This window comes from Zalophus californianus, chromosome 6, assembly GCF_009762305.2.
Source record: "Zalophus californianus isolate mZalCal1 chromosome 6, mZalCal1.pri.v2, whole genome shotgun sequence".
Taxonomy (NCBI): Eukaryota; Metazoa; Chordata; class Mammalia; order Carnivora; family Otariidae; genus Zalophus; species Zalophus californianus.
Window position 1 is genome coordinate 25,134,084 of NC_045600.1, and position 26,737 is coordinate 25,160,820.

At 43.1% G+C, this 26,737-nt stretch overlaps 1 protein-coding gene across 7 annotated transcripts in view; it reads left to right on the forward strand.

Moving 5' to 3' along the window:
* Positions 1 to 26,737, forward strand: part of ANGEL1 (angel homolog 1) — a 35,373-nt gene that overhangs the window by 3,435 nt on the left and 5,201 nt on the right. For 4 of the 7 annotated variants that reach the window (XM_027571486.2, XM_027571487.2, XM_027571488.2 and 1 more), the window contains 9 exons: positions 3,998 to 4,112; positions 8,046 to 8,621; positions 9,523 to 9,749; positions 10,211 to 10,280; positions 10,955 to 11,388; positions 13,587 to 13,713; positions 14,017 to 14,127; positions 25,654 to 25,723; positions 26,235 to 26,398. In XM_027571486.2, coding sequence (XP_027427287.1) covers positions 4,010 to 4,112; positions 8,046 to 8,621; positions 9,523 to 9,749; positions 10,211 to 10,280; positions 10,955 to 11,388; positions 13,587 to 13,713; positions 14,017 to 14,127; positions 25,654 to 25,723; positions 26,235 to 26,398 — 1,882 coding nt within the window. In that variant the 5' untranslated portion in view covers positions 3,998 to 4,009. The other 3 variants (XM_027571491.2, XM_027571490.2, XM_027571492.2) reach the window with 3 other exon arrangements.

The window sequence follows — 26,737 nt, forward strand, 5'->3', positions numbered from 1 at the left end:
ATATAAAGTAGTTTCAGAATTGCTAAATCATAACAGGGAAATTTACCAATTAGAATACAGTGTTATTATATAGTGTGTGTGTGGGTTTATCCTTATGTATCCAGTTAAAACATCCCCCCCACCCGCCAAATCTAGGTCCATCCTTTTTCTTCCTAGTCCCTTCAATGTGATTATTTGATTCATTTTTTTGAAGATTTTATTTATTTATTTGACAGAGAGAGAGAGACAGCAAGAGAGGGAACACAAGCAGGGGGGTGGGGGAGGGAGAAGTAGGTTCCCCACTGAGCAAGGAGCCTGATGCAGGACTCGATCCCAGGGGATCATGACCTGAGCCGAACGCAGACGCTTAACGACTGAGCCACCCAAGAGCCCTATTTGATTCATTTGTAACATGGGTTCACTGGTCACAGCCTGTATTTCATCTCCCCCCCCCATATCCTGGTTGATTTTATTTAATTTATATACAGCAACATTCACTTTGTACAGCACAGTTCTGTAAGTTTTGACAAATACAAAGAGTCATATATTTACTACCATGGTTCCACTCAGAACAGTTCCATCACCTGAAAATTTCTCTCATGCTGCCCCTTTATGATTAACCCCTTCCCAGCCTAATCCCTGGCAATCACTGTTCCATTTCCATCCTTATAGGTTCACGTTCTCCAGAGTCATATAAATGAAATCATACAATGTGTAGTTTTTTGGGGGGGGGGGTCTGGCTTCTTTCACTTAGTAAATTGACATTTAAGATTTATCTATGTTATTGCATGAAGCAGTAGTTTGTTCCTTTGTATTTCAGAATAATATTCCATTGTAGCATGTACACCATTATCCATTTACCTGCTAAATCTTCATATGTTCCCTTTCTTGGTGATTATGAATAAAGTAGCTATAAACAATCACATACAGGTTTTTGTGTGAATAGAGATTCTCTTGAGTAAATACTAGGAGTGGAATTGTTGCATGTATGTACCAGGTGTATGTTTCACCTTGTAAGAAATGACCATGTTGTTACCCAAAGTGCAAAGAGCTGCACTAATTTGAATTCCCCCTAGAAATATATGGTAGCATCAGTTCCACATTCCTGCCAACCCTTGATATTGCCAGTTCTGTTTTTGTTTTGCCATGCTAATTGTGTAGTGGTATCTCCTAGTGGTTTTAATCTGCATTTCCCTAATGACCAGTGATGTTGAACATCCTTTCATATGCTTTTTGGCCATTCATATATCTTTCTTATTGTTCAGATTTTTTGCCTATTTTAAGCTGGGTGGTTTACTTTCTTACTGAGTTTTGAGAGTTCTTGATATATTCTGGGCAGAAGTCCTTTGTCAGAAATGTGGTTTGCAAATTTTTTCTCCCAGTCTATGTTTAGCTTCTTATTCTTTTTTTTTTAAGATCTTATTATTTATTTATTTGACAGAGAGAGAGAGAGAGAGAGAGAGAGAGACAGAGCGCACAAGCAGGGTGAGCAGGAGAGGGAGAAGCAAGCTTCCTGCTGAGTAGAGAGCTAGATGTGGGGCTCGATCCCAGGACCCAGAGACCATGACCTGAGCTTAAGGCAGATGCTTAACCATTTGAGCCACCCAGGCACCCCTCAAAATTCATAATTGAAAAATTTTCAAAATTGATCAAAATTACCATTTTTTTCTTTTATGGATCATGTTTTTGGTGTCATATCTAAACTTTCTGCCTAACCCAAGGTTGTGTAGATTTTCTCCTATGTTTTATCCTAGAAGTTTTATAGTTTTAGCTTTTACATGTAGGTCTACGATCCATTAAGTTTTTTTTATTGTGGTAAAATATGCCAACATAAAATTTATCATTTTAACCCTTTTAAAGTGTACAATTCAGTGGCATTAAGTACATTAACAATGTTGTATAACCATCACCACAATCTGTTTCCAGAGCTTTCTCTAGGATTCATTTTGAGTTAATCTTTGTATAAGGTACCTTTGTTGAGGTATGGGTTGAGATTCATTCCGCTTGTGGATGTTCAAATGTTCCAGCACCATTCGTTGAAAATATTGTTCTTTCTCCATTTAATTGCCTTTTTACCACTGTCAAAAGTCTGTTGGCCATATGTATCCCTTGGGGTTATTTGTGGGGCTAGCATTTCAGAAACCATATAACCATTGTGTGATGTCCCACCTAATCAAAATGTTGTACTTTTAAATTACTAATTTGAAAGACGAGCTCCTGTGGTGCTGGGAGGTAGGCATAAGGCACATGGGGGTAGGAGGTAAACTGACTCTATAGTTAATCCACAGAGCAGGGACAAAAGAGACAGTCCAGGGGAAAACGGGGGCATGGTTTTGACTTGAAATGAGTCAAAGTCTGCCAGCTAGCAAGTGGCAGAGCTGGGACATAAATGAAGTCAGTCTGGTTGCAGAGCCCATACTGCCTCTCAAAACTGCCCCCCTTGCTGTTGGTTTAACATGACAAGGTTGTTCTTCATTCATGGCTCAGAAGGGTCTGGGCTCAGGTGATAGATTTCAGGAGTTGGAAAACTAGTCTGAGGACCAAATCTGGCCCATTGCTTGCTTTGTAAGTAAAGTTTTCTTATTAAAATGAATTTCACCTACTTTTTTTTTCCTTTTCATATGAGGCTACTAAAATTTTTTAAATTACATATGCGGTTCACATTGCATTTCTCCTAAGCAGCTTTGCTCTAGGTCTTGGTCAGTAGTTTCTGCAATCCTGAAAGGAAGGATTATACCAGCCTATATGATGCACATGTTCTACCAGTAAATGAATAAAGGCAGCCATCTTGAACTTGCATACATCCCTGGTGGCAGAAGTAAAATTTGAACCCACAGGCACTTGCATTTCTTGTATATAGGAAATTCCCCTGTAAAAGAACATTTTGTATCCTTCAAAGTATTGCAAAACCTTCCACTGGCCCTACTAGATAGGGTCTGCATCCTTGCAACCACCCAGTGGTTTATCATCGCCTCCACTGTTATCACAGTTGGGATAAATTGAGGGACTCATCCGGTCCCTCTTCTTGGAATATTTCTGACGCAACAAGGCTGCAGATGGTGCAGATTGTACTTAACACTTTTCCTTTGACTGGGGAAGCCTGAGGCTGCTCTTCTCCAGCACAAGTCTCTTTGGAATCTGCAGGGAGGGCTAGCTTAGCATTACAGTTTGGAAGGCTCTATTTCTGCCAGGGATTGTAGAAGATGACCCTACATTAGCAGTAGCCAGAGCTGGTTTACGCTTAAATTAAAAAAAAAAAAAAAATAGTAAACACTAAGAGCTTACCCTAGGTTGGAGGAAACTGAGGCCCCAAGAGGTTCAGTGACCTGAGAGGTTCCACAGGTGTGAAGTTGGCTGAGCCAGATCTGAACTCAGGTGGTCTAACTCCAAACCTTGTGATGCTCACATCCCCCTACACTTTTCAACATAGCTGATTATGGATTGGGAAACAGAAAGAGGGCAGTCTCACTTACTTGGCCTTGGGGAAAAGCCTCTGAAAGAATATGGCATCAGTTGGCCTGACACATTTTGCTCACACATGCTTTGAACAGTACAGTTGAGAGCGGGTCCTTTAGCAGAGGTTCCCAACTGTACACCAGAATAACTTGGTCCGTGTTAAGGGCCCCATTCCAGACCTGTTAAATCAGAACCCTGGGAGTAGGGCCTAGGAATTTGTATTTTTAAAATATTTCCAAGTGGATAAGGGAAACCTCATGTCCCAAAATGATAAACATAGGCTTTAGGTAAGTACCTTGATTTAGGATCTGATTTAGAACTTGGACTTCTGGGTAACCACTGGGACAAAATGGAAGGAAGTTACAAGGAAGGTTTATTTCAGCCACCTAAAAGGAGTGGGCCTGGCTTTGGGGGCTCCTTAGGCAGAGCTGACGTTTGTGCGCTAGCTTCTAAGAGGCTTCCCAACCTTCAGATTGCCCCTGGGGCCCCGGCTTCATCTCAGGCAACAGGTGAGTGCTGTTAGTCGAAGCCAGACTGACTTTCTCCTTCTTCTTCCTTTTAGCCTTTCAGTGTTATGATGTACCCAGCTGGTCCTGGATCTGGTGACTCCCCAGAGGGCTTCCCCGAGCAACCGAGGCTCCAGCCACAAATCGGAAATCACACAGCTCAGACACTAGGTACTGAACTTGGGAGTATTACACAGTCCTTGCTTCCCAATGTGGCCGGCGTAGACTGAAGATGAGGGATGGGGAAGAGAGACTCAAAGAGGTCTTCGGGTAGCACAGAATCCACAGAAGACCCGGCCTTCATTTAGTGACCTCTGCTTTGTTCAGTCAACAAAGATTTGGTCCCTTCTATGAGCCTGGCACTGTTGTAAGCACCGGAGCGACACCTCAGTGAAAACCAACCAACCAGACTCGGTCCCTGCCTTGTGGAGCTTTCCCCCCTGCCTTTCTTGACTCCCTTACCAATGGGACACCCCCTTTTTTCCAGATTGGGTAAAAAAGAGGACTCATTTGGAATGGGATGGGAAAGGAGACAAAGGTGTGGACTTAATTTGTGACCTAGAATCTGAGCTGGGGAAGACCGAGCAGAGTCAGGAAAAGAAAACAAATGGGGAAGAAGGCGCTCTCGTCTCTGGGATGAGAAGAGAGAGATTACAGAAGTCAGGGCTGTGTGAGCCTTTAGAGAAAGTCCAGCCCCTCATTTTACAGGCGAGGAAACTGCGGGACGGAGAGGTTATAGTGTACCCCAGGGGGACCCCTAGTTATGTGGCAAAAGTGGGAATGAAACTGTGGCCCTGGAATGATACTACGCAGCCTCCAGCGAGGCGCTTAATTTTCAAACTGGGCGCCTGGATGGCTTCGGGGAGCTAGACCGGGCCGTTGCCACGGCAACAGGCTCCCCGCCCCCGCGGGCCACGCGTGGCACTGCGCTCCCAATAAAGTTGTTGTTGAAGCGCAGCGGTACCACGTGAGGCGGCCCGGGGGGCGGGGCCGAGCCGAGAGAGACCCGGCGGGCCGCGGTGAGGAGGGGAGGCGGGCGCGGGTGCGGGCGCGAGCGCGGCGGCTGGCCATGATCGCGTCGTGCCTGTGTTACCTGCTGCTGCCGGCCGCGCGCCTCTTCCGTGCCCTCTCAGGTACCGGCCCTGCGTCCTGGCAGGCGGGTGCCAGGCCCGGGCCCACGTCGGCGGGGCCCCGAGGGGCCTGGGGCGGCGTGCGGCGCGTCGGGCCTCAAGACCACTTTTCCCCGACCAAGGTGTGGGGAGGTGGCCCTCGGCCCCCGGTGTCCGTCCTGGACCCCATGAGGCCCGGGCCCGGCCGACGACCCTCGCGTGCGCCCCTCCTCTCCCCGCGCCTGTGGCCTGGTGGCGTCCGGCCACAGTTAACGTGGGAGGGGGCCGGCGAAGGGGCAGGAGCCGCCCTTCCCGGGCCCCGGGGGTGCACAGGTTTCAGGGGTCCGCAGAGTCACTGCCCTGAGGGGGTCGGCGAGGGTCGGCAACTCGGGTCGCGGCGAACGCCCCGAATTGTCGGGAGCGGGGCGGGGTGGGGTCTGTGGGCCGAAGACCCGCACGCACCTGCCTTCCCCCGGGTTACTCCACACTCGCCTTTCACCGCCGCCTCTCCAGTTTCCAGCCGAGCTTTTGGTTGAAAAACTGGTGCTCACAACCCGGAGACCACATAAACCCCAGCTTTGAAGCAGTCTCCCGTGCGTTTAGGGATGCGGCGGGGTGGAGCCAATGCCCAGTTGGTACTTTAGAGCGAGAAGAGAGTTATTCTTTCACTTTTTCATGATCTGCCAGCGCTCCCATTCCTGGTCTTTGAAAAATTCCCGAGGCTCTTAGAGAATCACTTCCCACAGAACGCCCAGAATGTTCTCTGGCAATTTAGAGGGCGGGACAGACCAAGAGCTACTTTCTTATAGAAATGAGCGGTCAACTGCATTCTGTGCTTTTCCTTTCTGGAACTTTACACAATGTGTGTGAGTGTGTAAATTCATTCATTTATTTATTTCTGTGTGTCTGCCGCTGGAATGCAGGCTCCAGGAGGGCAGGGCCATGTGTGTTTTGCTCCCTGTATCTCCAGTGCTAGCACACTGCCCAGAATATAGTAGACACTCAGTTCCGGATGAGAAACTCCACGGAAAGTGATTGTTTTCAGAGAATTAAAGCATATTCCTTTATCCATGTTGCTGTCATTTCTGGAGCTCTTCCGATGTCCGCCATGGTAGCCTTAGTGACATACACTAGTCTACAGGTTTCTAGGCCGGTAGTCAGAATTTAGAGATCTCAGAGGAAGGACCACCTCCCTCTCTCCCCCATTAAAGTAGTGCCACTTTTTTTAAACTTTGTGTATTTGGTTTTTACAGAAGGTTTTCTTTCTCTTCCTTCCTCCCTTCCTCCCTCCTTCTTTCCCTCCTTCCTTCCTATATAACAATTCTGTTGAAAAACCAACCACCACCACCACCACCAAAAATCTGTGAAATTTGAAAACAAGTGCCCTCACACACGTAAACCAGAGAACGTCTGCCATCTGGTATGCAGGGGATGTTTCAAGGGACAGGGAATTAGCAAATCTGAGATTTAAGCCAGCAATGAAGTTCATGGATTTAAAGCAGGGTTTCCCAATCTCAGCACTGTTGACATTTGGGTCTGGATAATTTGTTGTGGGCTGTCTTTTGCACTGTAGGATGTCCAGTAGTATCCTTCTGCACTAACCTCTAGATGCCAGTAGCATCCCCACAGGTTTGACATCCACTGTGTTTCCAGATAATACCAAATGTCCCCTGAGGGCAAAATTACCCCTGGTTGAAAACCACTGGGTTAGAGGGACATAAATCTACATAGACTATAAATAAGATAGTATCTTGCAACATTTGAACCATTTTGAAGCTTCTCTTGCCTTTTAAAAAAATAGAGCTGATAAAATGAATCTCTTGTGGTTGAGGGTGAGCACGTCCCTTGTCCTGTGCTGTAAATAAGTGAGTTAGTGAGTGTGGGTGTTTGCTTGCACCAAAATACTGTGCTTGGAGTTTGGGGGCTCTAATTTTAGAGTTTTCCCACTTGCTTTCTTGCCTGTTGGCTGTCATTTATGGCTGCTGTGGCAGAGAGATGACAGCTGTCTCTTGCTGTCACTTGTTGGCACCTTCCGATTTACAGCCTCTGGCGTGTTAGGGAATGGGAAGGCTGATAATGAAGTTTGTGAAGATTTATGAATAGAATATATAGCTTCAAGAAAAAGAGCAAGGGCCTTTGCCAAGAAGTAAATTGTATAGATTTTGAGATGCCCTTTTTGTCTACCTTAGGACTTTTTCTTTTGGAATGTATTTATAGATTAGGGGATTTATAGAACTAGAAAGGCTCTTGGAGATTATGTAGTTCAAACTTCCCCTGTCCCCCTTTAGAGTCAAGAGTGAGCCCCTCTCAGTAGGGGCAATGCCCAAGGTCACATGGTTTGTTAATTTCAGTGCTAGGTCATAACCCACAGTTCAGATTCATGGTCAAGTTCTGGTTCCAATGTAATGTGGCCCTTAGAACCAGAGAGTTGATGCTTAATAGGAGTTGTAACCTCTAGATAAAAGGGGGGGTGGTTATATGTTACCATCTCTGTCCTAGATTATGTGGGATGGCCATTCTTTCATTCAAGCCCTGAATATGTATCAGATCTCTACCATACAAATTAGTTAATATTTGTTAAGCACTTAGAATAGTTCCTGGCACCTAGTAAGCACTTTATGCTAATGATGATGGCGTTCCAGGCACTAAAATGGGCAGGCTCAGTGATGGATGGTACAACGATGATCAAGGTGCATGTGATTCTTGCTTGTATGGGACTTTGTTCTAGTTGGGAGAAGAGTATGGATTGGGGGACGTTGTCATCTTATTTTTTTTTTTAATTTTTAAAAACTATTTTTATTTATTTATTTATTCATGAGAGAGAGAGAGGCAGAGGGAGAAGCAGGCTCCTCGCCTAGCAGGGACCCCGATGCTGGACTCGATCCCAGGACCCTGGGATCATGACCTGAGCCGAAGGCAGACGCTTAACCATCTGAGCCACCCAGGCGCCCCGACACTGTCATCTTATAACATGATATTTTGGCTTGCTTCTTAGATGCTTTCTTCACATGTCGAAAAAATGCCCTCCTGGCGAAGAGCTCGTCCACCCAGGTAGAGGGCGACTTTGCCATGGCCCCTCGGGGCCCCGACCAGGAGGAGTGTGAGGGCCTGCTACAGCAGTGGCGAGAAGAAGGGTCGAGCCAGGCGCTCTCAACTTCGAGTGAGGGTCCCCTTGTAGATAAGGGACTAGCCCAGAGCAGCCTGGCGCTCCTGATGGATAATCCCGGAGAACAGGATGCTGCTTCAGAGGACAAGTGGTCCAGCAGGCAGCTGAGTGACCTGCGGGCAGCAGAGAACCTGGAGGAGCCTTTCCCCGAGGTGCTAGGAGAGGAGCCACTGCCAGAGGTCGAGGGCCCAATGTGGGCAGCTGTCCCCACGCAGACTGGCCCCCAGTATGCAGACTGTGCTGTCCTCCCAATGGGTGCCCTGGCTGCAGAGCAGTGGGAAGAGGACCCCGCAGTGGTGGCCTGGAGCATAGCACCCGAGCCTATGCCCCAGGAAGAGGCTCCCATCTGGCCTTTTGATGGCCTGGGGCAGTTGCAGCCTCCCCCAATGGAAATCCCATATCATGGTGAGTCTGACAACTGGCTGAGGGAGCCTGGGCAGCAGTTTGTCTCCAGTGCGAGCAGAGCCATTGCTAGAGAGAAGATTCTCTGGCGGGGAGCTCTGTTGCTGCATTCTGTTTTTCTGAGAATCTTACAGTATCAGATCTAGAGGGGCCTTAGATCTAGGGATTGTCTCATCCAGCCCCATGGTCTTTCAAATGAAATAGCCATGGTGCAGAGAGGTGGCAGGACATGCCTGAAGTCACATAGCCAGGTAGAGGCAGAACTGAAAGCACACCCTCGTTCTCATTCTCCACGATATTGTTTCTAGGAGTAGTGGTGGAGAGATCTCCGGGCCTCCACTCTCTGCCTCAACCAGAATTTTATCTTCCAGTTTTATCTGTGTTATATATTTGGCTTCCATTAAAATTTGAAGAATGAGTTCTGTGGCTCAAATAGCTTTGAAATCCACTTTGCAGCTCCATGCTCTAGGGGAGATGGGGACATGTGGTTTATAGCCCCACAGGCTTTTTTGAGTTTAAAGGTTAGGAAACACCCAAGGCTGAGATTACTCTAGAAATGTCTTTAATCTCAGGTGACTATGAAGCACATTGATCTGTGATTCTCCAGAGATCCATAGATTTATCAAAAGCGAGAAATTGTCAGCCTAGATTTATTGAAAATGTACCAGGTACTCTGCTAGGTACAGTGGCGAACAGGCCAAGATTGTCTCTGGCTTTGTGGAGCTTACTGTCTAGTCTGCAAATGTCCTAAGAGTGCTGCTCAAATAGCCATAGAGAGGGTTGGGTGGCAGGGAAGATGAAAAAAGGAACTTCAGGCATAGCATCTCTGAGTCAGGAGTGGAGATGGCAGGGCCTGAGGATAACATGTACTTGTTGTGGACCTCTTCTTTCCACCCGTTTGCAGAAATCTTGTGGAGAGAATGGGAGGATTTCTCCGCTCAGCCAGATGCTCAGGGCCTGGAGGCGGGGGATGGCCCTCAGTTCCAGTTCACTCTGATGTCCTATAACATCCTGGCCCAGGACCTGATGCAGCAGAGCTCAGAGCTCTACCTGCATTGCCATCCGGATATCCTCAATTGGAACTATCGCTTTGCGAATCTCCTGCAGGAATTCCAGCACTGGGACCCCGATGTGAGTGAAGAGGGGAGGAAGTGCCATCTTGTATTTGCTTTGAACGTGGGCTATTTCCCAGTGCTCTTAGAAAATGAGTTCAACCCCATAGTTGTTTATAGGATTGGAGTTCTGCCTAGGGCTGGAGCTTCCCTGCCTGGAGTAAATGAGTTTTTGGCAGGTGCTGAGAAGACTCCGTGGGTACACACTTTGCAGCACCTTTATGCAGGGAGGGAGACTTGAGGGATTCAAGAAGTGGGAAAATCCAGCGCATGCATCTGGTCTACTCAGCTTAACTCTAGGCCTGTCCTTGCTGCTGGTGGCTGTCTGGGAAGAGTCAGCCCTGTGGAAAGTTCCAGTGTGACCCTGCGTGAGACAAGCAGCAGCTTCCCACCTGGCCTCAGTGCCTGCTCCTAGGGTGGGAGTCACTTTCTAGCACTCTTGGTACTTTGGAGTGATTGGTTTCCTTGTCACTTTCCCAGATCCTGTGTCTCCAGGAAGTCCAGGAAGATCATTACTGGGAGCAGCTGGAGCCTTCTCTGCGAATGATGGGTAATGCAGCTCCCTGGCATGTTCACCGGTCTTGCTTCCTCCAGCCCTGTCTGCTCTTTCCTGAAGGCACCATCTTTTCCTTTTGCTTCAGTAAATCCTCAGTCTCACCTGTGCACTAGTTCCTCCTCTGCATGGGTGAGAAAGAAAGAGTTCTGGAGTTTTAAAGCAATTTTGATATTTTCTGCCATTTAGTCCTTGAAGTAACCCACCCTGTGAGGCTGAGTTATTGTTATCCCCATTTTTACAATGAGGAGACTGAGGTTCTGAAAATGTGTGTGACTTGCTCCAAGGTCACCCAGGCTACAAAGCTAGTAGGTTGTGGAGCTAGGACTCTAATTTGTCTGACTCTAGAATCCATGCTTTTCCTATCCACCATGCTTTTCCTATCCACCATACTTTTCCTATCCACCATGCTTTTCCTATCCACCATGCTTTTCCTATCCAGTTATATTGCTTCACAGCCTTCAGTCCTACGTCCCCTGTAGCCACTCGGTCACCTGGTTATAACTGTAAGGGAACCTCTGCAGAACCAAGGAGCTGGCAAGGACAGGAACCCCCTTACTGAGCAGCAGGAGCAGTGCCATAGGCACACACGCCCTGGCTACTGCCACTGGTTGGAGGGATTCAAGCTTGGGGGACTCTGACCCATCTCCTTGGCCGGGTGTTCCTTGCAGGTTTTACCTGTTTCTACAAGAGGAGGACCGGGTGTAAGACAGATGGCTGTGCTGTCTGCTACAAGCCCACGAGATTCCGTCTGCTCTGTGCCAGCCCTGTGGAGTACTTCCGGCCTGGCTTGGAGCTCCTCAATCGGGACAACGTGGGCTTAGTGTTGCTGCTGCAGCCACTAGTCCCAGAAGGCCTGGGGCAAGTGTCGGTGGCCCCCCTCTGTGTGGCAAATACTCATGTCCTGTACAACCCACGCCGGGGTGATGTCAAGCTGGCCCAGATGGCCATTCTCTTGGCCGAAGTGGACAAAGTAGCCAGGTTGTCTGATGGCAGCCATTGCCCCATCATCTTGTGTGGGGACCTGAATTCTGTTCCTAATTCACCTCTCTACAACTTCATCAGGGATGGAGAGCTCCAGTACCATGGGATGCCAGCCTGGAAGGTGAAATGGGAGAGGCCACTGCGGGGGTGGGAATATGGCCAAGGGAGAGATTCAGGTATGGGCAGCTAGTGCTCCTTCTGTGGCAGGGACCACAGTTACACCTTTTCTGGCTCCCTCCGGCCTTTTCTTGTTCTGTTGAATAGACTGTACTCAAGCCTGGAAGTTAGAAATTCCTGGGTGCCTTTGGCATCTTGAAATCCTTTCAATTTTTATCATTAATTTTTAGTTTATAAGTAAGACAGAAGTGCATTCTGGCAAGAATTCAAACATTGTAAAATAAGACCAAAACCCTCTTTATCACCTACATTCCTTACCTTTCCCTTTAGAGTGAAGTAATAACTGTTTGAAGTTTGTTGGTGGTCTTCCAGACTATTCTGTATGCATTTACAGTGATACCTATGTTCCTGTGATATTGTAATTATAATTTACATTTATTAGGCCCTTATTGGGTTCCAGGTGCTATTTTAAGCACTTTACATGTGTTAACTCACTCAACTTTCACAGTTTCTATCATTGCTTCCATTTTTTAAGTGAGGAAACTAAGGCGTAGAGAAGTTCGGCAGTTTGCTGGCTCTAGGCTATGCAGGTAGCTAGTGGTGGAGCCAGGATCCCAGAGCTCTTGCCCTCCAATACTGTGCTGTGATTGCTTCTGACAGCTGGTATATGATCTGTTGTATATGTGTTTATAAACCTATTACTGTATGTTTCATTCTGTAGCTTGTTTTTTTTCACTCGACAAGGTATATATGGGGCTATCTCATTCCTTTTAACTGCTGAATGTTGATAGCATAGATTCATAGTTTTATCCCATTTAGCCCTGCTGATGGACAGCTTGTGCTGATTTCTTTATATGTCACTTAATCTCCCTCTTCCTCTGGCCACTGCTGTCCGACTTATTGCTTAGCTTTTGGCAAGGCGCAGTGGAGAAAGGACACAAAATGGCTGAATAGTTGAGCACTTTGGGCTTTTATTTTAATGAGGTTACTCAAATGCCAGCAATGTCCTGGTTCCCATGTGTGCAGAGAAAGGTCTTATCCTGCCGGAAAGCTGCTATAATCAAGGAGCTCGGAGAATGGGAAAAAGAATTTACTAAGTGCCTACCATGTGACCAGCGCCATTAAGCATAGTGGTTAAGAGCCAGACAGTCCTGAGTTCCAGTCCCTGCTCTGCTACCTTGTGCAGGTTAACTTCCTTAAGCCCCATGCCTCATCTATACACTAGGGATACAATGGGACCCACTTTAGAGGGGTTTTTGTTGTCGTTGTTTGGTGGATCAAATACAAGAACGCATGGTAAAGTGTTTTCCAGTTCCTGCTTCAGAGGAAGCAGTCAGCCATCAATTGTCATTATCAAGATTCTTAATTGTAGGTGATATTATTATCCCATTTTATAGTAGAGGATATTGAACCCTAGAGAGTTAACTAACTTGCCCTAAGTTACACAGCTAGAAAGTGACCATTAAATTTTAGGTCTGTCTTACTTGAGATGGCATATTGAAAATTTATGTCCTTCAAGGGCAGAGAGATTCTATCATTTTGCTCTCCCCAACACTTAGCTAGTGTCTTGTACATAGCTGGCATTCAAATATTTATTGTTGTTAAATGAAATAAAGGGAATTTTGCTACACACGGTGGAGATATGCAGATGACTGATGTTACCCAATGTTTCCCTACTACATTCTGTCTGTTCCCAGGCTGCTCATTGGCTTTGACCGAGGATGGTGACATAGATACAGTAAAGTTCTTTGGTGCATTTCCCATTTGGTTTGACCCTGTGTTTTCCTCATGATGCACTTAAGATGCTAAACCTTGATCCAGAAGATCCGAAGATCAGGATAAAACCTTTTCCCACTACAAATTAAAGCCCCCTGAACGTTGATATTCCCCATGGAGACTCATGTAGATTTTTCGGAGGTGAAATTTAGGGGACTATATGTTCATACAGTTCTATTCTCTTTGACTCACGTACCTTATTCCCTTAGCCCTCGTTTCTGCTTTGTGGCTATTTCAGTGCTTCTGGTTAAAAAAAAAATGGTTTTAATTAGCTCCTTATTTTTAACCTTCCCGAGACTGACGTGTTTTGCTTATGTTATGTATACAGTGTGTGATTGTGTGCGTGTGTGTCTGCATGTCCCAAATCATGGGCTGTTTTCTTTTTCCATCTCGGTATCCTCATTCCCACCTGCTATTTCCTTCTAGGTGTCTGGACAGGAAGACTTCTCCCATCAGCTTTACCAGAGGAAGCTGCAGGCCCCACTCTGGCCCAGCTCCCTGGGCATCACTGACTGCTGTCAGTACTTCACCTCCTGTCACCCCAAGAGAGCAGGTGAGCCTGTGCCACATTCTTGGTTGGCCGTGCCTCTGCCCATTTTGGGAGACAGCTGGTATTTCAGTAACAAGAGAAAATGTAATTCCCTCAATTCTCTTAGCAAGTTCCTTTGTTTTTCCCACTGTCCTCATGACCTCCCGGTGAAATGGACAACTTTAAATCTTATGTCTTCGAAAATCAACTTGTCTTCAGAGCCAGGCTTCCTCTTTGTCCCTACACTGGAAGCTTCTCGGTATTAAGGCGGTTTCAGCATGTGGCTTCTCTTCCTTTCTCTCACTGTATGGCCTTTCTGGTTTGCAGAGAGACTAAAGTATAGCCGAGACTTCCTGCTGCGATTCCGTTTCTGTGACATCGCCTGTCAGCGACCAGTAGGACTGGTTCTTATGGAAGGAGTGACAGATACTAAGCCAGGTAATGGAAACTAAGCTTGTTTTCTTGGTCTTCTTTCCTCTTGACCCCTGATATTTGTCAGTTATGTGGTTTCTTAGTCTTTTTGTAGGTATAATTCTTAAGGTCAGCTTCTGGCAATAAGCCTGCTTAGAAGGAAGGTCAGTGGAGTTCTGTGGCCATATACATGCACAGATGTGCGGCACAGTGAGAACATGGACCAGGAATCAAGAGACTTGGATTCCAATCATGTCTGAGACCTTGGATGAGCCATGTAACCTTTTTAGGCTTAAGTTGCTAATAACCAATGTGTGTACAGCATATAGGGAAGATGCACATGACAGGGTTTGAAAATCAGAAGGTGACAGTAGTCCTGCTTGTGATAAAAAGTTACTTCTACTGAGAACTACCAGATCAAACATGGTGGAGCACACTTGACATTCTCCCCTTCTTGTCTCTGAAACCATTCCAAAGCAACAAGGAGAATGGGAAAAAGCAATGCAAACTCCATCTTTGAGAAAACTAGGAGATCTGAATGTATCTGAAACCATGAATCACAACATAAGTAGAATGGCTGCAGGAAGCACTGGAGATCGTGCATGGGTGCTGGAGGAAGTGTGGAAGGACTTCTCTGGGGACTATGTAGATCTCAACAAAGAACCAGCACAGTGCACTTCTCCAAGGTGAGGAGTGTACCTCAAGGCACAAAATTAAAATCCCTTATTTCATCAGCAAGAATAGGATGCACAGGTAGTGATAGGAGATTGTCTGAACCTGTTTTGGTCTTAATAGGCACTGGAGAAAAGCCTGATCAAGGAATCAAGCCCTATTTGCATTAAGCAATCTGTTTGAGGGGCAGGAAGAGCAATGAGATACTCACAGAGCTGCATGTTGCTTTTGGCTGCGGAGAAGTAAAGATTAAAAGGACTCATATAGGGCGCCTGGGTGGCTCAGTTGGTTAAGCGACTGCCTTCAGCTCAGGTCATGATCCTGGAGTCCTGGGATCGAGTCCCACATCGGGCTCCCTGCTCAGCAGGGAGTCTGCTTCTCCCTCTGACCCTCTTCCCTCTCGTGCTATCTCTCATTCTCTCTCTCTCAAATAAATAAATAAAATCTTAAATAAAAATAAAAAATAAAAGGACTCATATACAACCCTGTGTCATCAGGAATAGTCCTGTTACTTGGAATGCATACCCAGTTCTTCCCTTAGAGAAGCTTTACAGATAGCTGGTACAGAAAAACCTCAACTAATTCAAAGCCAGAAGGAACCAGCATGCAAACTGTGCTAGAATACTGCAAGAAAGAAAGAAGAAGGAACAGGAAAAATAAAAGGCAGATAAAGAATGCTTACCTCAAAGATAAAAATTGTTGTCATGAAGCATATGAAAGGTTATGATTATTTTCCCATGAATAAAAAAGTGAAGCAATTGCCTTTATGAAATAAGAGTCCAAAAATAATTGCCTTTATAAAACAAGTTCAGGCACATTGCAAGACATCAGAAGATGAAATGGAAGCTACAGAGCCAGGAAAGAATAAAAAATTTAAAAATCACATAAAATGAAGACAAAACTGGGTGCAGCATGAGAAGGAATAGGAATAGATACTGCTGAAAACAGGCCAAGAGACAGAGGCTATGAAAGCAAAATAAAAAGGAAGTAAAAGGATAAAAGGGATTAGAGAGAAATGGCAGTAGTGGAAGATGAGGAGACTGTCCACATACACATAATTGGGGTTCGCAGAGAAGAAAACCAATGTAATGGCACCAATGAAATAGGTAAAGGTATGATCCAAGGAAGATTTTCCCCAAATTAAAAGATTTGAGTCTTCAAATTGAGAGAATGTACCATGTTTTCAGTAAAAAAATGACATAGGAGAATCAACAATAAGACATCTTACTGAAGTTACTAGAAGCCAGAGACAAAAGAATCCTTTGGGCAGTTGAGCCAAAAAGATTGGGCTGCTCTTAAGAGTGAAAATAACCAGGTTGGCTTCAGACTTCTTAACGTTATCATTCAACTCTAGAAGACAGGAGAACAAGGCTTCGAGGAAAGAAGGTATGATTCAAGAATTTCATGCTCAGCCAAAAGCTTTTCTTGACCAAACTGCTAGAACAACCTAAAACGACCAAGCAGTGACTGGAAAAACTATATTAGAAGGACTGGTGATCAGTGATGAATTTATTTTTTCTTGTAGGAATTTAATTTGAATTAGCATTTTGCACCAAGTAATGAACATTTCAGTGGCTCTCTTTGTTTTTTTATTTAATTGCAAAACTAAATCTATTATATAGCTGTAGCAATTGCAATAATGATAATGATGGCCCCCATGCATGAAGCAGCTAGCATGTTCCAGGAACTGAGATGACTGCTGGTATTAAGTGGGCTCAGGCAGGGAAGCGGTGGCCCAATGTTTTATAATTACAAAATCCTAAAGTTAAAACAGTAGCAGGACCCCACATTTCATGTTAAGAATATATTATTAAAAACCAAAACAAAACAGTATTGTACTTGAAACATAAAACAAGCATTTCAATTCAATAACAAAATTAAACCTTTAAAACACATACTGATGATCACTTTGTAAGTAGAATCATTATGTAGGGGGGAAATATCCAATTCACTAACTGTAAAATAATAACAGTATTTTCAAAATTGAGATTAAATTTGAGTAAACACACCCATCCACCATAAGTGTAGTTACCATCTATCACCATACAAAGTTATTACAATATTGACTGTTCCCTAACGTTGTACTTTTCATTCCTATGATTTACTTACTTTATAACTGGAATTTTGTACCTCTTAATCTCCTTCACCTATTTTGCCTCCCCCTCACCCTCTCCCCTCTGTCAACCACTGCTTTGTTCTCTGTGTTTATGAGTCTGTTTCTATTTTGTTCTTTGTTTTGGTTTTTAGATTCCACATGCAAGTGAAATCCTAATTTATTTGTCTTTCTCTAAGTTATTTCACTCATAATGCCCTCTAGGTCCACCCATGTTGTCACATATGGCAAGATTTCATTCTTTCTTAGGGCTGAATAATATTCTGGGGGTGTGTGTGTGTGTGTACACTATATGTTCTTTATCCATTCATCTGTTAATGGACACTTGGGCTGCTTCCATATCTTGGCTATCATAAATGAGGCTGCAGTAAACATAGGGGTGCATGTATCTTTTTGAATTAGTGTTTTTGTTTTCTTTGGGTAAATACCCAGAAGTGGAGTTACTAGGTCATATGGCATTTCTATTTTTAATTTTTTGAGGACCTTCCATACTATTTTCCATAGTGACCAGTTTATATTCCCACCATGAGCAGAAAGACTTAAGTGCAATAAGGAAATCATAATATGTGCTCTTTTTTCTGGAAGATGTGTTTAGATATGCTAACAAAGAATATTTCCAGTCTAATACTAGAGTCATGCAACCCACCAGTGCACATCAGAACTTGCTGACTTGACTGTGACACTGGTTTTACTAGGCAGCATGTGAGTTGCAGTGCTAGGTAGTGGTGGTCTAACCTTCCCACTGGCTGACACTGCAATGCACCAGAGAATTCTGCATTACCCAAGTTGTGCAATAAAAACATTGTGATTCTCACTGTCCCCAGCTCCCTTTGTTGGGGAATAATTCATGAGAAGAGAATCTAAATTTTAAGTCCCCATCTTGTAAACATTTTCAATTACTAATGATTTCTTCCTTCCAGTATGGTCTTAAAGACACTGAAAGGGGGTTACTGATTTTCTTTCTCATGACCACTTGCCTGTTTCCATTGAACTCTGGACCCTCAGGTCTTTTAACAAATAACAACAAACCATATGCCCAATACAGCACATCATAGAAAAAGCAATGGCTAATAGATGATTTTTGTAACCACTATTTACAAACTGACCAGATGGCCGCAGACCGAAAGCGTCTGATCAGTTTTCTAACCAGGAAAGTTCTGAGTCCAGCTTCTCCACTGGCCCATGCCTGGACACAGCTTAGCCTCTTCCCAAGTACTTGCAGAAGAACTTACTTGTTAGACTGCTCCCAGTGCTGACTGGGTCAGGAAGACGCTGCAGCTCCGGTAGAGGCAGCTGTGGCCCATGTGCTCATCTGGCCTGGCGGGGCATGCAGAGGCCTCTAGTCCCGTGTGACTGCCAGAACAGTGCAGTCTGTACCCAGTGCTGCGTGGACAGAACCTGCTGTTGAGGGAAACCGTTTGTAGTATCCTGCTGCTCACTGAGAGTTTTCGGGTGTATTGTGATGGTAAAAGATACAACTCAAAATGAAGATATTATTAGCATTATAAATATTTAAGCTCCAAATAACATTACATCAACAATCATAAAGTGAAAGGGCAGGCTTAACAAGGAACAGTAGCCAGAAAATAACTAATGGTAAAGGGTTTTAATTTATCTGTCTTAGCCCACAATAGGTCAAGTAGAAAAAAGATAACCAAGAATATGGAAGATTCCAGTAACATGTTGTATATGGTAAATCTGATTGATGCATATCAAACTCTGAATATTGAAGGCAGAGCAAAGACATCTTTTTAAGTATTCGTAGGAAATTCTTAAGAATTAGACCACCAAAAAAAACCAAGACCTCAGTAAATCTCAAGCATAGAAGTTATACAGTCTTTCTCTGATCACACATGCAGTAAAAATAGAAATGAGAAACAAAAAAGAAAACATTATCATCTGGATATTTAGAAAATTTCAAACTTTTGAGTCAAAGGTGAAATTTAAGCTAAAATTGCAGAGTATCTAGAAAATAATAATAATGAAAGTACCATATATTTGTGGGATATAGCTAAAACTGTTCAGTGAAAAGTTCATAGAATTATACAGAATATTTAGAGGCACAGAATTACATTTGTATATAAGATAAAAGTAACTAAATTACACGTTCAACTTAAGTTAGAAAAAAAGAACAAATAAGCTGAAAGAAAACAAAAGATATAAATGGGAATAATTTAGAAAACAGAAAAATAGGAGTTTGTTGTTTGGGCAAAAAAACAGCTGTCAATTAGGTAGGCCCATTAGCCAACCCATTTCGAAGGGCAGGGAAGGAACAAGTGAAAGTATCCAGATGCAGAATAATTAATAGGATTATAAGGGGGTTCTTGGCCCAGCTAAGTGCAAAAGAAATCAAAAACTTAGATGGCATATATTAATTTTAGAAAATGTATTTTAGTAAAGTTGGTTACAGAGGAGAGAGAGACTCTAAGTAGGGAAGAAATACATAAAGTTCTCAGCGGTGTAGTCCCACCAAAACACCAGGCTCAGATTGATTGGAGAATGTAATCAAACCTTTAAAGAACTTGTAATTCCATTACTATTTAAGTTATTACAGTGCACAGAGGAAGAAAGCTGGTTATTTTTATGCAGCAAGTATTTTGACACCGATACCTGACAACAATTATACAGAAAAAACTGTCGATGCTAAAATTCTCCACTTATGAATACTGATGCAAAAAAATTTAAATAGAAGATCAGGAAATAATCTAGCAGCACATTGAAAGAGCAGTATGCCATGACCAAATGGAGTGTATCAGAAATACAAAGGTTGTTTGATAAATCTATTAATATAACTTAACATACTAATATATATAAAATCTATTAAAATATATGAAGTGCATCCTATAGATGTCCAAGAGACTGTTAAAATTCAACATCTATTCTAGATTTCTTTTTAAAAGACCCCCCTTAAATTAAGGAAAAACTAGATATAGGCATACCTTGTTTTATTGTGCTTCACTTTATTGTGCTTTGCAGACATTGTATTTTTTACAAATTGAAGGTTTGTGGCAACCTTACATTGACCAAGTCTATTAGCACAATTTTTCCGATACCATTTGTTCACTTTGTATCTGTCACATTTTGGTTTTTCTTGCAATATTTCAAACTTTTTATTATTTTATTTGTTATGGTGATCTTTGATATTATTATTGGAATTGTTTTGGAGCGTCATGAACCACACCCATATAAGATGGCAAACTTAATTGGTAAATATTTTGTGTGTTCTGACTGCTCTACCGACCAGCCATTCCCCTGTCTTTCTCTCTCCCTCTCCTTAGGCCTCCCTGTTCCCTGAGACAAAACAGTATTGAAGTTAGGCCAATTAGTAACCCTACAATGGCCTCTTAAGTGTTCAAGTGAAAGGAAGAGTTGCATGTCTCCCACTAAATCAAAAGCTAGAAATGATTAAGCTTAGTGAGGAAGGCATGTTGAAAGCCAAAAGCTAGGGCTCTTGCTCCAAACAGTAAGACAAGCTGTGAATGCGAAGGAAGAGTTCTTGAAAGAAATGAAAAGTGCTACTCCAGTGATCACCTGAATGATAAGAAAGCAACAGCCTTACTGCTGATGTGGAGAAACTTTTAGTGGTCTGGATGGAAGATCAGCCTAGCACAACATTTCCTTAAGCCAAAGCCTACTCCAGAGCAAGGCCCTAATTCTCTTTAATTCTACGAAGGCTGAGAAGTGAGGGAAGTGCAGGAGAAAAGTCTGAAGCCAGCAGGGGTTGGTTCATAGTGTTTAAGGCAAGAAGCCATCTCCATAACATAAAAGTACAAGGTGAAGCAGCAAGTTATCCAGAAGATCCAGCTAAAATAATTAATGAAGGTGGCTACACTTAATGGATTTTCAAAGTAGACAAAACAGCCTTCTATTAGTAGAAGATGCCATCTGGGACTTTCATAGCTAGAGAGAAGTCAGTGCCTGGCTTCAAAGTTTCAAAGGATAGGCTGACTCTCTTGTTAGGGGTTAACACAGCTGGTGACTTCGAGTTGAAGCCAGTGCTCATTTACATTCCAAAAATCCTAGGGCCATAAGAATTATGCTAAATCTGTGCTGCCTCTGCTCTCTAAATGGAACAGCAAAGCCTGGATGAGAGCACATCTGTTTGCAACATGATGTACTAAATATTTTAAGCCCACTGTTGAAACTTACTGCCCAGACAAAAAGATTCCTTTCAAAATATTATCGTTCATTGACAGTGCACTTGGGCACCCAAGACTCTGATGGACATGTACAAAATTAACGTTTTCATGCCTGTTAACATAGTATTCATTGTGAAGGCCAGGGATCAAGGAATGATTTTGACTTTCAAGTTTTATTATTGAAGAAATACATTTTGTAAGGCTATAGCTCCCACAGATAGTGGTTCCTCTGATGGATCTGGGCAGAGTAAATTGAAACCTTTTAGAAAGGATTTCTTGTTCTAGATGCCGCTAAGAACCTTTGTGACTCCTGAGAAGAGGTCAAAATACCAACATTAATTAACAAGAGTTTGGAAGAAGTTGATTCCAGCCCTCAGGGATGACTATGAGGGGTTCAAGACGTCAGTGGAGGATGTAACTGCAGATGTGGTGGAAACAGGAAGAGAACTGGAATGAGCAGTGGAGCCTGGAGATGGGACTGAATTGCTGCAACGCAGGATAAAACTTTAATTTATGAGGAGTTGCTTCTTTTTCTTTTAAGATTTTATTTATTTATTAGGGAGAGAGAGCATGAGCGAGGTGGGGGGGGAGGGGGAGGGGAGAGAGGGACAAGCCAACTCCCTGCTAAGCAGGGATTCCCAGGACCTTGAGATCATGACCTGAGCTGAAACCAAGAGGAACCCCCAAAGGATTTAGAATATTACATAAACTTAGTCAATAAGGCAGTGTCAGGGTGTGAGAGGATTGACGCCAATGTTGAAAGAAGTTCTCTGGACAAAATGCTATCAAACAGCATTGCATGCTACAGAGAAATCGTTAATAACCACCACCCTCATTAGTCAGCAGCCATCCACATTGAGGCAAGACCCTCTGCCAGCAAAAAGATTATGACTTGCTGAAAGTTCGGGTGATGGTTAGCATTTTTTAGTAATAGAGTATTTTTAAATTAAGGTATGTACATTTTTTTTTAGATACAATGCTATTACACAATTAAAAGACTACAGTATGATATAAATGTAACTTTTATATGCACTGGGAAACCAAAAAAAATTCAGTTGACTGGCTTTATTGGGATATTTACTTTATTGCCATGGTCTGGAATTGAACCCATGTTGTCTTTGAGGTTTGCCCTTAATCCCTTACACCATTAAAATGATCTTGGTCAGTCAGAGTGCCTGGTGGCAACAATGTGCAGGAGAGGTGAGGAGTAGGAGTTGGGGAGTGGAGCCGCTGCAGGCCTGCAAATTAAAAACCAAAACCAAACCACACTTCTCTCAGCTCCACATATTAGCATCTGGCTTAAAGAAGACGCTGTAGTAGCATTCCTGTCAAAGTTAGGAATAAGACAAGGATGACCACTGTCATTATTCAGCCATATTCAAAGATGACAGCCAACAGATTTAGAAACAGAAATGTGGGTCAGAAAACAGAAGTAACACAATGGAGGGGAGGGGTTAATTACTTGCTCAGGTTGTTAGATAACTGGTGATCCAATCAACTAACAACTATTACAAGCATTAAGATAATTCTGGAAACTGGCTGGCACGATATGAATATACAGAAATACAATAGTATTCATATATAAAAATGAGGATATATTTGTTAAAATAATGAAGAAAAGACCCTATTTATAATACCAACAAAAAAAAATCAACAGGTAAAATGTAAAGTATATAAAGGAATCTTCCATTTAATCTGAATTATTAAATTTGTTGGCAGGAAGTTGTCCATAACATTCCTTTACCCTTTTTTTAAAAAAACAGCTTTATTGTGATGAAGTTCATATACCATAAAATCTACCCACTTAAAGTGTGTAAGCCAGTGGCTTTTATTCTATTCAGAATTGTGTATACATCACCACAATCTAACAGTAGAACATTTTCATCTTTCCCAAAAGGAACCCTGTATCTATTAGCAGTCATTGTCCATTCACCCCTCCCCTTGTGAAACATTAATTGAACATGGCCATACAGGTTTCTGGACACTCAGTTCTATTATGAGTCTTCACTATATGTCTATATGTTCACTATATGTCTATCCTTATGCTAGTACCACAGTGTCTTCATTATTTCAGCTTTGTATAAGTTTGAGATAGAGAAGTATACATTCTATAACTTTGTGGGGTTTCAAGATTATTTTGTTTATTCTGAGTCCCTTTTATTTCTATATGAATTTTAGGATCAGCATGTCAATTTCTGCAAAGAAACTAGTTGGGATTTTGATAGGGATCTAGACATCTATAGATCAGTTTGGGAGGTATTACCATTTTAATAATACTATCTTATGATCAGTGAACATGAATGTCTTTCCATTTATTTAGATCTTTAATTTCTTTCCATGTTTTGTTTCCAGTGTGTAAGTCTTACACTTTTGTGAAATTCATTACTGTTTTATTCATTTTGATGATAATTGTAAATGGAAATGTTTTCTTGATTTCATTTTTGGATTTTTACTGCTAGTGTATAAAAATGCAATTTTTGTATATTCTTATATGTTGCAGTCTTGAGAACTCATTTATTCTAATAGTTTTTTAGTGGATTTCTTAGGATTTCTGTATAAAAGGTCATGTCATCTTGCAAACAGAAATAGCATTACTTCTTCCATTCTAATCTGGATGCCTTTTATTTCTTCTTCCATAATTGCCCTGGCTAGGCCTCTCTAAAGTTGAGTGGTGAGGGTGGACATCCTTGTTTTCCTGATCTTAGGGGTAGAGCTTTTAAGTGTGTTGTGCGTTAAGTATGATATGAGCCCTGGGGTTTTTGTGGATTCCCTTTATCCTGTTGGAGAAGTTCTCTTCTGTGTCTAGTTTTTTATGCTGCTTCCCCCCCCCCAGTAAAGCAGTGTTGAATTTTGTCAAATGGTTTTTCTATGTGTGTTCAGATGATCATGTGGTTTTTATCCTTCAGTATTCTATTAATATAATATATTACATTAATTGATTTTCAGATGTTAAGCCAACCTTACATTCCTAGGGTAAATTGTACTTGGTCATAGTATATAATCATTTTTATATTTTGCTGGATTTGGTTTGCTAATATATTGTTCTTTTGGTGTTCTGAGACTTAATATTCAACATGGAGAAGAGGGGGGGTTAAACTCAATTTAATTCTGACACCATCTACCCAGAGATAGCACCAGATTCCACAGATGAAATAAAGGCTCAGTCCTGTAAGACTTCCTCCACTCCCCAACTTCAGACACCAGTCACAAGCCCAGCCTGTGCTTCCAACAATCCCCTCCTTGGACTTCAGATACCAGTCATAAGTCCAGGTTGTTAACTGTACTTTCCGACCAACTGGCTGTTATAAATCAGAGGTTCCCATGACCCTCTCCTTCCTTGGGTTTAATTAATTTGCTGTAATGGCTCACAAAACTCAGGGAAACATTTTACTCACCAGATTACCCATTTATTATAAAAGGATAAAACTCAGGAACAAGCCATATGGAAGAGACGCATAGGGCAAGGTATTTGGGAAGCTTCCATGTCCTCTCTAGGCATGCTGTTCTCCCCAAATCTCCACCTATTAACCCTATTCACAGTTGTTTATATTATTCTCATAATTTTTAAATTTCTGTAGGGTTGGTAGTGGTGGCCCTTCTCTCATTCTTAGTTTTAGTAACTTGAGTCTTTTTTTTTTCTTGGTCAGTCTAGCTAAGGGTTTGTCAATTTTGTTGATCCTTGTTACCCTGTTGTCATAGTCAGTTTGGGCTATTATAACAAAATGTCACAGCCTAGATGGTTTATAAACCACAGAAATTTATTTCTCACAGTTCTGGGGCTGGAAGTCTAAGCTTGGGGTGCCAGAATGATCCAGTTCTGGTGAGGGCCGTCTTTTGGGTTGCTGAGTGCTAACTTCTGTGTCCTCATGTGGCAGAGGGTGAGGGAGCTCTCTGGGATCCAAACCTTTTATAAGGGCATTAATCCAGTACACAAGGGCTCCACCCTTGTGTACCTAATTACCTCCCAAAGGCCCACCTCCAAATACCATTTCACTGGAGGGTGGGATTTCAACATACTTGGGGGAGACACAAACATTCAGTCCATAATAAGGTCACTGGAAATGTGTATTTTTTTCTTCATGTATGTGTATGTACTTATTTATGTGTATTTAAGAATGTATACATACATGTTACCTAGTGTGCATACATATGTATATGCACACATACACATATACACACAGCAGATGGCATGTGATAGAAAATCTCTGAAGGAGTATAACAGAGATTTGGTCACATCGGTTGCCTCTGGAGAGGGAAATTGAGTGGCAGGAGCCCCAGAGCAGGAGGGAGACTTTTCACTGATATTTTTCTCTACATTTTGATTTTTGTACCGTGTGACTCTATTACCTAAAGAATAAATTTAAATAAATTTATTTATAAAGAATAAATTTAAATAGATTATTTGAAAAGGTGCTGAGCCAAGGAAGAAATGGCTGCATTCAAGGTCTCTGTCTGCCTTCCTCCAACGTTGATCTGTTGTTTTCTTCATCCCATCACCTCTTCTCTTCCCCTTTCCCCTTTTGGAGCAATCTGGTCAAGGGTCTGAGAGGGATTCCAGGGTGCAAAGTTCTGACCCTGCTTCACTGTCTGCTGGGAATAATAAAACCTTTTCTCTCTGGTCTTCTACAGAGCGGCCTGCTGGCTGGGCCCAGTCTGTCCTTGAGGAAGACACTTTGGAGCCTGAGCCTGTCTTCCCCAGGTGATCTTCCTTCCAGTTCCCTGCAGCTTGCTTTCTAGCCCCCATCTGGGTGAAGGAGAGAGAGTCTCATTGGCTTTCCTGAGGCACTTTTTGCTGAGGTCTCTCTTCTCCTAATATGTGCTAAGCTTTTGGAAGGGCTGGTGTGCAGAGGCCAGAGGTGACCCACCTAGGTTCTTGCAGATGAAGAGCCCATGCACTTTTCCTCAGGGAGTAAGGCTTCACAGAAGAACTTGCTGACCCCTGGACAGGGTACATTAGGTATACTTTACCAGGTAATGAGAGGAGAGTGGGGTGGGGGTGGGGTGAGGAAGGTCAGGGGGACTGCATATAAATGTGTCTATTTCTAGGCTAATTTTAGCTAAGACCATCTGCCTCTTACTAGCGTGGGAAGGAATCTGCTGAAATAGAGTTATTTGGGATTGTCCCTTAAAAACTATAAAACCCATAGAGGAAGTGACTTTGAGAAAAGTTCAGTGTTTGTTGACTGACCTCTTCCCCTTCATCCCTGCAGGACTGTAGGCACCATCCAGCACTGCCTTCACCTGACCTCAGTATATACTCATTTCCTGCCCCAGCATGGCCACCCAGAGGTCACCACAATGCCCTTGGGTCTTGGAATGACAGTGGATTACATCTTCTTCTCAGCTGAGTCCTGCGAGAATGGGAACAGAACTGGTAAGCCTGGAGGATCCTGGGTTCATAGAAGCCACCCTCAGAAGTCCTTGGGAACAGCTGATGATAGGGCAGGCATTTGGTCACATGGCTTGGGCTGCTGGCAAAAGAGCAGACTCGCAAAAGAGCAAATTTCATACCTTCCTGGCACTGGTCATCCTCATCATAATCCCCTTAGGCCACTTGCCTGCCTTCTTTTTTTATCTTTGTAGCATTAGAGAGAGGTGGGCAGAACCAGCCCTACCTCTATTTAAGAGGTAAAAATAGAGCACCAGGAGGCAAGTGGATTTTGAACATGGCAGCCATTTAGCGAGGGACTTGGTTAGGTTAGAGACCCTATTT